This window comes from Chinchilla lanigera, unplaced genomic scaffold (genome assembly GCF_000276665.1).
Source record: "Chinchilla lanigera isolate Chin_1 unplaced genomic scaffold, ChiLan1.0 scaffold00021, whole genome shotgun sequence".
NCBI lineage: Eukaryota > Metazoa > Chordata > Mammalia > Rodentia > Chinchillidae > Chinchilla > Chinchilla lanigera.
Genome location: NW_004955422.1, coordinates 26,217,299 through 26,229,838, shown reverse-complemented (window position 1 = coordinate 26,229,838; position 12,540 = coordinate 26,217,299). Strand labels below are relative to the sequence as shown.

At 45.5% G+C, this 12,540-nt stretch overlaps 1 protein-coding gene across 1 annotated transcript in view; it reads left to right on the top strand.

Moving 5' to 3' along the window:
- Nucleotides 1-9,442: 9,442 nt before the first annotated feature.
- Procr (protein C receptor, endothelial) overlaps nt 9,443-12,540 on the top strand; it is a gene marked incomplete in the record, with an annotated part of 4,640 nt that continues 1,542 nt past the window's right edge. The window contains 2 exon segments of the mRNA XM_013514115.1: nt 9,443-9,828; nt 12,299-12,540. Coding sequence (XP_013369569.1) covers nt 9,738-9,828; nt 12,299-12,540 — 333 coding nt within the window.

The window sequence follows — 12,540 nt, the reverse complement described above, 5'->3', positions numbered from 1 at the left end:
GAAGGAGGAGAAGGAGAAGGAGAAGGAGAAGGAGAAGGAGAAGGAGAAGGAGAAGGAGAAGGAGAAGGAGAAGGAGAAGGAGGAGAAGGAGGAGAAGGAGGGGAGGAGAGGATTGTAGTGGCCACTGCTGTGGACTAAACTAACAAAAATAGCAGGGTCTAGAGGTGTCCTAAGTGACTCTCTCACATTGTCTCATTTCATTCTCACAGCAAAGCTATCAGGCAGGTGCTATTTCTCTTCCTATGTTACTCACAAGCTCAGAGAAGCCAGTGGACAGGCCCTAAATCTCTCAGAAAAAGACAAAACATGGTTTGAAGGAGTGCAATGGAGTTGGAGAAGACTAGGGAACCTTAGGAGCTTTGTGAAACAGGAGAAAATATGTGTAAAAGGGTAATACAGCACCTCATGAAAAAGTTATTCTATGTTAGCAATGAAAGATAAATTTACTAGTAGAAACTTCATGCTTTTGTCATACTACTACTTTAAAGATGGAAAAACCCTGTAGTCCTCTCATTAGGTAATAGAGGGATTTGAAAAACTCAAAACATTTATTTGGTTTTTTTGAGACAATATCTCACTATGTAGATCAGGTTAGCCTTGAACTTGCTGTGTAGTATAGGCTGGCCTTGAATTCACTATGTAGCCAGACTAGTCTTAAACTCATGGTGGCCCTCCTGCCTCAGCCTCCCAGAGTGTGGGGATGACAGGCCTATTCCACCACAATTGGTTGAAAAACTCAAACTATTTATGACAAAAACTCAACAAATTAAGACTAAACCGAATCTTTCCAAAACAAAAACAAAAACAAAACAAAACTGAATCTTTCTTAACCTGATAAAGGATATATCTATAAACATGCAGAACAAGTATAACATTTAATAGTCAAATGTTGAATATATATAAAAATAGTCAAGACAGTTATACTAGTAATTTCTCTTAGTTCATTGAAAAGAAAGGTTTGTGCTAATATTATTTGGACAATTAAATGCTAATATCTTATACCCTGAGTAGCTAATTTAAAGGTAACAATACATAATGTATTAACCATTGTTACCCTCCTGTTATCTTGTTTTGAAATTTTGTTTTATTTTTTTCTCTTTAAAATTAAAAATTAAGCCAGGTGTGGTGGCACATGCCTGTAATCCCAGGAGGCTGAGGCAGGAGAATCCTTGCAATTTCGAGACCAGCCTGAGCTACAAAGTGAGCTCAAGGCCAGCTTGAACTACATAGAAAGATCCTGTCTCAAAAAGACAAATAAATAAATAAAATTTTAAAAATAGTCAGATGTTGAACACTTTCCTTTTTAAACCAGAAAAATAAAACATTCTCTCATTATTCTCTATCACAGTCAAATAAAATATCTATATTTCTATTTAGCATTGTACTAAAGGTTGTAACAAAAACAGTAAGAAAAAGAAATAGGGGCCGGGAATTTAGCTCAGTGGCACAGCGCCTGCCTGGCAAGCACAAGGTTGTGCGTTCGATTCACGGTACCAAAAAGAAAGAAAAGAAATAGTATAGGAGGAAGAAATATATCATCTATCAGTGCTGACTACGAATAAAGAAAATTCAAAAGAATCTATACATAATTATTAGACTAGATAAAAGAATTCATTAAGGTTACAAGATGAAAATTTAATGCAATAAGATTATCAGCATTTCTATCTGCTACCAATAAGCTGTTAGAACTTGAGTTCTTGGGTTTTGGTGTTTGTTTTTGCGCTACCAGATTTTGGAGTGCTGGAGTCCCCTTCTGGAGATGTTTTCTAGGTTCTTTCTGTCCCGCACAAAGACTGGGTCAAGATAAGCGCAAACTGTAGCAAAGTCCTATTTGAGATAGGAAAAGAAAAAGCTCTGCAGAGCGAGTTTGGGCCAAGTAAAGGTAGGAAAAGAAGCACAACCTGGAGCGTGAAGGCACCCACCATACAAGACAGGACACAGTGGCAGAAGCTGAACTGGTCACCGTTTTTCTATCACCCCCTCCTCAGGTTGATGTCAGGTCTGTGCCATCCTGTGGAAAACCTGCTCGAGTTCTCGCGAGAGGTCTACATGCAGGGGTTTGGGACCAGCTCTGCGCATGTATCCTGGGATAGTGTAATTAACAGGTCATGCCTGCTTCCCCAACCAGTTTTGTCACGCCCTAATCTCCTGTCTCAAATCCATGGCCTTTGTACTGACCTACATCCCCAGCCCTTTTTATTTTATTTATTTATGTATTTTTAATTTTGAGACAGGGTCTTACTAAGTTGCCCAGACTAGGCTTGAACTTGCCATGCTCCTTCCTCAGCTTCGTGGAGGGATCACAGGCGTGTACCACCATACCTGGCAGAATGTGAGATTTTTATTATTTACTTATTTATTTTTGAGATAGGGTCTCATTTTGTAGTTCATGCTGGCCTAGAACTCACTATGCCTTGAACTCATAGTGATCCTTCCGCCTCAGCCTCCTGAGTGCTGAGATTAAAGGCATGCACCACCATGCCTCGCTCCAAAAAATTTTTTTTGTTGTTTTGTTTTTTAAGACAAGGTTTCACTATGTAGTCTAGGCTGGCCTCAAACTCACAGTGATCCTCCAGTCTCAACCTCCAGAGTGCTGGAATTACAGGCATGTACCACCATGCCTGGCTCCAGTATGAGATTTTAAAAAATATTTTCAGTGACACTCACTACCTTGGAGGCTGAGCTAGGAGGATTGCTTGAGCCCCAGAGTTCAAGGCCAGTCTGGGCAACACAGCGAGACCCTGTCAGACAGGGTAGGAAAGGATTTCTTAAAGGCGTAAGAAGCACATATTATAAAGGAACAGAGAGATAAATTTAACCCACTTAAAAGTAGGAAGTTCTGGTTATCTAAAGATATGATAAAGAAAGTAAAAAATAACATTTATGAGTTCTATGTTCAGGAAACTAGGAGGAGTAGGGTTGGATTTAAAGAAATATAGGGAGAGAAAGGTAGAAGCCACACCAACAATAATCAGTTTTGAACCAATCACCTGGACAGGAAAGGGCTGGAATCTTCCTGACTGCGTGGAACCTCTTTCCATGTTCCCTAAACTGAGGGGTGTTAGGGTGATTTAAGACCTTTATCTATTCTTTGTCTTCCCTTCAGGAAACCACACTTCATGTCTGTGCCATTTCTCCTGGGGTAGGGCTGGTTCTGTGTGCTGCCTCCTAAGCCACACTCCTTTCTGACCTCCCCTACCTACTCCGTCCTACTGTGGTCCAGGCTCAATCAGACGTGACGTCCTATTGCTCCGCATAGGATACTCTCATAATGAAGAAAGCACGTTCTGGAGCCCACCCTGCCTAGGTGTGAGTCCCAGCTCTGCCTTTTACCAGCTGGGTGCCTTCAAGCCGGCCAGTCCACTCCAGTGCGTCTATGCCCTCCTCTGTAAGATGGGAGTCATGGCTGTTGGCCCCCGCGTTTTCATAGGGCTCTAATGACAGTGGAGCACGAGTGCTCTGCTTGCGTATCACTGTGCCCAGCACACTGTAAGCTCTTGGTACGCGCCGTTGTTACAGCTCCATGTCCTCAGGGGGAGGCGCCTCTGCAGAAGCTTCACTCCTTTGCTACCTGAGTTGGGCCAGGCTGTCCGTCCGGAGCTAAGAGGGAAGGGCGGATGGGTCCTCTGAAGTCCAGCTGGGCACACTGCCAGTCTGCAGCTCCGCCAGGCTCCTGTAGCCCTGGCAGGGCCTCTCCTCACCCGCTGGGCTGGCCTAGCACAGGCCCAGCACAGCTTCCTGTTCCCCTTATCTTTCCCCTGCAGGTGCTCTCGGAAGTGGAAACGCTCCCACTTGCTTCCTGCGCTTCCTTTTGCCCATGAGGACCCTCATTCTTCAGACCTCAGTCAGACCCCAGCAGCTGGCCTGGTGCCCACTCTGTTCTGTGACTTTCTGCCCCTTTGCTGCCCTGATAAGATGCAGTGTGGACCCTGGCTCCAATCTCAGCATTGCCCTTCCTCTCCCTTCCCATCCCCAGTCCTGGGTTTAGAATTGAAAACCTCTCAAGTTGCCCCCACTCACCAGCTTTCCCACCCAACTACTCTTCTCGGTCCCTGTACCTGACCCCATTCCCTCAGCATCTTCAAGTTCGTATCCCTGTTCTACACCTCCCACGGCGTATGACCTTGGGCTGTGACTTAGATTTTTCTGAGCTTTAATTATCCTACCTATAACATGAAGACAGTGAGCTTGGCCTGCCCCAGAAATGATTATAGGCCTGACATAGTATGAACTTTGGGCATGTTTTCTAATGTACACAGTACAGTGAAGATTCTAGTACATTAGAAGTATGTGCTTAAAAATGTTTTGATGGAGAAAGATCAAATAAAAATTTGTCTGCTTTTTTTTTTTGAGACAGGCTCTCACTATGTAGTCTAAATTCACTATGGCCTTGAACTCACTGTGTAGCCCAGGCTGGCCTCAAACTTGCAGAGATCCTCTTCCTTCAGCCTCTCAAGTGCTAAGATTACAGGTGGCACACCTGGCTTCAAATACAATTTTGAGATACTGGAGGAGGTTAATTCACAAACTTTGGCATCCTAGAGACAGAGCTTCAAATTATAACTTTTGCTGTGTGACTTTAAGAGAGGTAAGTCATTTAAACTCTCTGAGCCTCAGTTTGTTAGTGTTATGGTTGATACATTGTGTCAACTTGGGGAATCTAGAGGTTTGGTTAAGAGACTCAGCAGTTTGCCTCTTGGGGTGAAAAGGACATGCCCTCACCCTTCTGGGATGTTGTTTATTGTGTTAATTTGAGAAGTTTAGAAGGTTAGCTATGCAACTCAGAAGGGGTCCAGGGTGCTTACTTTGTATTCATCCTGAGCCTGTGCAAGAGGCAGGCATGCAGAGGTGTGGGTGTGGAGAACCACCCCCACCTCCCCAGAGCAGGTAGACTGCATAAAAAAGGAATTGAGGAAGGACTGGCTGCTGGTTCTTCAGAGGAGCTCCGGTCTTCGCCTTCAGCTTGGTCGTCTCCTGGCTTCTGGTGCAGACTGTTGGGCTTCCGTCTGGACTCTTCAGCCTTCTGGTGTTGGCTCTCTGGCCTTCATCGTAGATTCTTCAGCATTCCGTCGCAGACCCATCAGCCTTTTGATACGGACTTGCAAGGACACTGCAGCGAGCTCCAGGCCCGGGGCTGGGCTCTTCAATCTCCAGCGTGCAGACACCCTCTGCACGCTTCCTCATCCAACTCTGTAGCTGACCCTTGTAAGCCAAACTTGTAATTCCTTGTACATTTGTTTATCTTGTATTATATCTGTTCCTCTAGTAAACCCTGACTGATACAGTTAGTAAAATGGTGATGCTGATGAAACCCATATCACAGGACCAGCATATGGATGAAGTCAGACTATTTACGCAAAAAACTAAATGTTATTCCTGGCCTACAGTAAATGTTACCAATAAAAATGACTTCTGTTATCTTGCTATTTAATTTTCAGGGTTCTAGTGTATGAGCAGGGTGCTTGGGAAATAGATACTTGCTGCTGCCTCCTTTGTCCATGTCAAGCTGAGCTTGGTAGGAAAGGCCATTGTGTCATTAGTGTCATTAGTGCTGTGGAGACTGACATGGCTCCACTTTAACCCCACTGGCCCGGGGCCTACCTGCTCAGACCAGACTCACAGCACTCCATTCCAGATCGGCTCAGTCATTCATCCCAAAACCTCCATCCCAAAATACTCTTCATGCCTTCAGGAGAGAAAAAAAGCAAAGCAGAAAGATGCACAAGCTCATGAGGAGTCAGAGAAATGCAAAGTCAAACCAAAAGGAAGTGCCATTTTACATCCATCCACCCGAATGCCCAAGGCTGATAAGAATGTGAACCAAGAGAACTTTCATACACACTTGGGAGTGTAATTTGGCACAACCCCCTTGTGAGACACTTTGGCAAGATCTGCTGAAATTGAAGCTGCCTGTATCGTATGACTCACCAAGTCCACTCCCAGGTTTGCAGCTACAAAAAGCTCTCCCACAAGAAACCGTGTGCAACAGTGTTCACACCAGCACAGTTCATAATAAGCAAGAACTAAAGAAAAAATAGCCAAGAATATAGCTCAGTGGAATCGCGCCTGCCCGGTAAGCACAAGGTCCCAAGTTCGGTTTCTGGTACCAAAAAAAACTCCGAAAAACCAAAGACATGTGCAACAAGAGAATGGTTAACTAAATTGTTGCTGATTCCTAAAATGAAATATTTGCATAGAACCGTGGATGGATCATGTTAATACGGTAAGTGAAGAAAACAAGTTGCAGAGGAATGTATGCCCTTTCATACTATTTAAATAAAGTAGAAAACACTACTGCATATTGTTTAGAAACACATGCATCTATAGTGCAAGCATAGAGAAATTCAGGGAAGTGAAAAACAGTGAATTTTCACTCAGGAGCTATAGCAGGGAGAGAGATGAAGCTGTGGGGGAGCCCACAGGGGGCTTCAATTACATTGCACAGTATTTTATTTCTTATGCTGGGTGGTAGGGATAGGTGTGTCTGTAATACAATTCTTCAGGCATGAAATAATAATACTTCCAATATGAAATATTTCATAATAATTTTTATAAAAGGCAAAACATTGTAAATGGTCATGATTTAAGCCATTCCATTTTTCTTGAGTCCTGGTTCAGGAAAACAAAGTCCCACTGTTTTTCCCACTGGACCTCTTTGGTGAGCTTCAAAGGAAAAAGAATGTGGTGCCAATTACAAGCCGATAATTCCAGCATGCAGGAGAGGCTGAGGCGGGAGGATCTCTGCTGGTTCAAGGCCACCCTGGGCTACATAGTGAATTCAAGACCAGCCTGAACTATATAGCAAGACCCTGTATCGAAACAAACTAACAAACACCCCCCCCCATAGAAAAGACTGATGCTTTTTTTCTTTTTCTTTTTCTTTTTCTTTTTCTTTTTTTTTTTTTTTTTTTTTTTTTTTGTCTTTTTGACACAGGGTCTCCCTGTGCAGTTCAGGCTGGCCTTGAGCTCACTTTGTACCCCAGGCTGGTCTCGAACTCACAACGATGCTCCTGCCTCAGCCTCCTGAGTCCTGGGATCATAGGTATGCACCACCACACCTGGCTTGATGCTGTTGCTTAAGAAGTTTGTAATAACTGAGAGGTAAACATGAATATAAAAAATATTCAGTGTAGAGAGTGGAGCCTGATCCTACCATCAACACTGGATCCTACACCAGGCATGGTGGCTCTCCCCTGTAATCCCACCACTTGAGAGGCTGAGACAGGAGGATCACCTTGAGTTTGAGGCCAGCATGGGCTACATAGTGAATTCAAGACCAGCTTGAACTACATAGTGAGACCTTATCTCAAAAAAAAAAAAAGTTTAAAAATGAAAATTAAAACATATGACCCTGTTCTGTTCCACAGGGGTAATCTCTATTACCAATATGCTTCCAGGCATTTTTTTCTATTTTGTTTGTTCATTTATTTATTTTTTGAGGCAGGGTTCCACTATGTAGTTCAGACTGGCCTTGAACTCACTTTGTAGCCCAAGCTGTCCTGGAACTCACAGTGATCTTCCTGCCTCAGCCTCCTGAGCTGGAATTACAGGCATGTCACCACAGCCAGCTGCATGTATATTGAAATACAAAGATAGACATATATAGGGTTGTTTTTTTTTAAATACGAGGCAATCTGAGGATAAAAATGTAAATGTACTCCTTGGACACAAGTAAACATTTTAAATACTATTGTATCATGGCAGATTTCCTTTCTACACTGTCAATGTCTCCTAGAGCCTTCTATAGCAATTTTTTGCTCATCATAATCTGCCATCTTCCAGTTTCAGGTATTCCATGTGTCTTGGTTACTTTTCTCTCATTGCTGAGACAAAATACCCGATGCCCAGAATTAAAGGGAGAAAAGGTTTATTTAGGTCACAGTTTGGGGGGGTTTCAGTCCATACTCAGCTGACTCCAAGTCAGAGTGGCACATGGCAGAGGACAACAGTTCGTGGCCTCGGAACACAGCAAAAGCAACAACAGCAAAAGGAAGGAGGGGCAGAGGGAAAAACAAGCCTCTTTCCCTCCCTTACATTGTATGGGAACTACCCTCCCAGGAGTGTAGCACTCACACCCATAGTTCCAGCATTGGACCATGGATCAATCATAAACTCTGGAAGCGTGCCCCATGACTGCAGGAGGCTTTGAGGGGACATCCAGACACAAAACACAACACTATGGTAACTTATCACCTAAATTTTTATGTGTAATCAAACAAGAAATAGATTCCAGATGTAAAATGTAAACATTTAAACAATAAAGAACAGACGATAAAACTCTTTACAGAAGAGTGATCAAGATTTTCTCAACATTGCCGGCTCCCCTCCACATAGGCGCAAGGCGCAAGCACACACCTATAAACTCTTAATACTAATCTCTCCCTGGAGAGAGACTGTGCGATATTTGATATACATCCTTCCAGACTCATTTACTGTCATACAGAAAGAGATATTTGGTTGTGATGTGTGTGGCTGACAATGGACAAATGGCTCCAGACTGTGTATATAATGCTCTACTGCTTCCTCTTAGAGATACAGGCCCATGATAACCATCTCACGCATTCATTTACTGGTATTTATTACATAATGTGCATGATTCAAGGCACACTGTGAAGGCAGACGGGCAGCCTCTCTCCTTGCGCAGCTTACACTCTGGTGGGACAGTCAGAGCACAGCAGGTAGATGAGCGGTGTAACTTCAGGTAGAACAAAGTCATACGATGAACATAAAGTGGGGGTGGGGTGAGGCAGGGTGGAGCCTGTAACTACTGTGCAGTAGTTCACAGTATCGGTTATTGTAGTTTTGGGGAACGACTTTCCAACTTCTCTCCTTGCATCCCGGAGTAAGAACTACATTTCCCACCGCTACCCATCACAGAAACATGCACACCAACCCAAAGCACTCCTAGGAAAGTAAACAAGTATTTTATGAAATAAGGCTTACAGCCCCTGATGAATTAAAATGTTTCATTCTGTTGTATTTTGTTTTTGAAAACATGTTAACTATGACTTGATAACATGTTTTCGTTGTCCACTAATAGATTATGATCTCAGTTTGAAAAATATTGCTCTATGTAACCGAGCCTCTGCTGAGGTTTACATAGTGTTCATCACTCTCTCCTATTGCAAACAATGAGTTCCTTTCTGTTCATTCTGGGACTATTTCTCAGAGCAAGGTCCCTGGCTGGGTAACTGCTATGGACTTAATATTCCGACAAAATGCGTGCGACGATCCTAGACCACTAAACTCTAATCCTGGCTCAGTCACCAGCATGATGGATGAACTTCGGGCGAGTTCTTACACCTCTCAGGGCCTCAGTTTCCTCTTCAGTAACCTGCCAATCCCTACACCCTGGAGTCTGTCCTCCATGGAGAGTAGATGCCCCACCCCCTGACTCAGCGGCAGCAGCAGACCTTCTCCCCCTTTTCCGCTCCGTTTCTCATTCCTCAGAGGCTGCCCAGGGCGAAGGAAAAAGGCAGGTCCGGGCAGGAGGGCCCAGTGCTGGGCGGGGCTGAGGGAGGTCGGCCCCCAGTAGGAAATGAGGCAGAGTAGGAATAACACTTTAAAAGCCTGATAGCCTCTTCCTCCTGCCATTCCCTGGCCTCTTTCCATCCTCCTCGGCTCAGCCTCCACCCCTCCTAGGCAGCTTTGCCTCTCTGTTCAGGCTCCAGCCAGGAGAGCCTCCAGCCTGTTCAATCAAGAGCCCAGGTAGAAGAATCAAGAACTCCAGCCCCAGTATGTTGACAACACTGCTGCCTTTGCTGCCGCCCCTGCTGCTGCTGCTGCTGCTGCCCGGCTGTGCCCTTTGTAGCCAGGACGCCTCAGAGGGTGAGTTGGGGACAGTCTCCTGCCTGGGGATGGTTCTGTGGACTGTCAGCCTTTCTGGGTACATGAGCGAGGCCAGAGCGGAGCTAACTGCACAGCATCTGTGCCTACGCTGGCTGGATCTGTCTGAAGTGCAGCAGGGCACTAGCTTATGTCCTAAAGCCACCGAGGGGAAGTTCAGTTAAGTATCGGGAAAGAGCCACTCCGTCGCTGGTGGAAACAGACTGGAAAAATGTTTAAACGGACCAGCAGAGGGGGTGAGGGAGCCAGCCTCCGACAGAGGAGGGAAAAGGCGATGAGGTCTGGAGAGGGGGAGCCCAGGAGAAGCGGGGGTCAGGGTAGGTCCAGGGAAGATGGGAAGAGATGCAGGATGAGAAGAGAGCGCGAGGGAACTGGGAGACGGACGGTGGTGGGCCTGGTAGGGGCAGCGCTCCACCCCAGGAGGCACATTATTAGCAAAAGGAAAATTATTGTAACACTTGACTCCGTTTTAACACCACCAAGATTCAAGAACGCCGAAATAGGAATGTTTTTCTCTGTACATCATTTTAAATAGGTTAACATACTCAGCTATGTTGGAGGGTGGCAATTTGAAGGACTGCCCCAAATGGCACAAACTCTACCTGGGCACTCAGAACGGATGAAAGACTTAGGAAAGGCCTGGGGCTGAGACCAGTGAGGTAGAAGGAGAGACCAGGGAAAAACGGGTGCAGTGGGTAAGGTGGAACTGGGGGGAATAAGCTGCGACCAGCAGGGGAGCTCCTAGGAGACCAGGGTGCCTGAAGTGGCCCCATGTAAGCCACTGTAAGGGGAGTTACTGCCCTGGACTATAATTGCATAGTGGCTTCACTCCCCTCTCCCATGAACTCTATAGCTTCAGTTTCCTCCTCAGAGGAGCAAATAATAACCAGTATTCAATGAGCGTTTACTATATTTAATATATGTAATAACTTATCCCTCACGGTACCCCACAATGTGTGTTGTGTTATTATATCCATTTTACAGAGGAGGAAACTGAGTCACAGAAGCTAAGGACCACATCTAAATGTCTAAGGTCTTCACTCAGATATATTTATTCACATTTGCAGAGAGAGAGCAGTTTCTCAAGTGCAACACAGACAAGACGCACAGACACACACGCACACACACACATATACACATACACACATACACACAACGTCGCATCACTCTAACACTATCTAGGTACCAACTCTTGTGCTGGCCCTTTCTGGGTACAGAGGCAAAGGGAGCAAGACCTGGCCCCAGGGCCTGGAAGAGTCCAGTGTAGCCTGTGCGGGTGTTTGGAGACAGTCATTCAGTACCCCACAAAATACATGCTAACACAAAGTGGTCTGGGATCACTGACATAGACGCAAGTGGCTGGGACATCGGGAAAACTGCCCATGAAAGAGCACCTCAGCTGGGTCTTGAAGCATGAAGAGAAAAGTTGTAAGGCAGAACAAGGGAGACAGAGCAACCCTCAGGTACTATTCCTGTGTCAGGCAAAAGTGGGCATGAGGAACCTCAAATAGTTTGATACATTTAAGCACTGGAAAGAGGCCAGAAAATGTAGCTGGAACCAGGTCACTGGCAGCCAGGAATGCCAGGATAAAGACTCTGGGCTTGATCCTGTGGTTAGGTGGATGCTAAGGCGAGACAGGGCAGCAGGCTGGTTAAGGGTACTGGACTCAGCTGCCTGCACTCAAGCCTTGCCTCTACTATCTAATCTTAGCCTCAGTTTCTCATATAGAGTGGGGTTAATAATAGTCGGTATTGCATCAAGCCATGGGGGAATGGCACAAATAGGCTAATAATGTATTCAAGCATAGTCCTCTGGTCATAATAAACACTTAATGAATATTAACTATCATCATCATCATCATCATCATTATTATTATTATTATGGTACTGGGAATTGAACTCAGGACCTCGTATTTGCTAGGCAGGCACTGTGCCACTGAGCTATATGCCCAGCCTTAGCTATTATTTTTTACTGTGATAGGGAATAATATGTCATTGGAGGACTTTAACAGAGGAACAAGATCTTATCCCTGGATCAGGTGTTGATCCAATCGGAAGAGGAGAAACTGAGATATTAGGGTAGAGGATGAGGTAAGAACTTACCCAGTCCAGATGAGAACTGATAAGGCCTGAACTAGGGCCCTGGCAGAGAGATGGGGAGGAGATGGAATTGGAATTTTATTGAGTTCAGGATTTACTGACCAACCATAAATGAGAGAAGGAAAGAAAATAACAGGGAGCAGTGCCTCCTCCCACTGCAGGCCTCAGTTTCCTCCTCAGCAAAACAAAGGAATAATCTCTGTCCTGGCCTCCTGGCAAGGTTATTGTGAGCATCATGTAGGACGCTGGTAGGTGGGGAGACACTTTATAGGGTCGAGAAGGTGGGCGGTGGGCCTCGGGGAGCGCTGGGGTCTCCCAAGCCAGCCGTCCTGACGGGCTGACTCTGCCCCAGGCCCACTGAACTTCCACATGCTCCAGATCGCCTACTACCGCGACCCCTACCACGCCAGGTATTACGGCAACGCGTCCCTAGGGGGACATCTGACACACAGCCTGGAGGGCCCCGCCACCAACATCACGATCCTCCAGCTGCAGCCGGTGGAGGAGCCGGAGAGCTGGGCGCACAGAGAGAGAGACCTGCAGCTCTACCTGCGGCAGTTCCACACCTTCGTGCAGGTGGTGCATAAGGAGCAG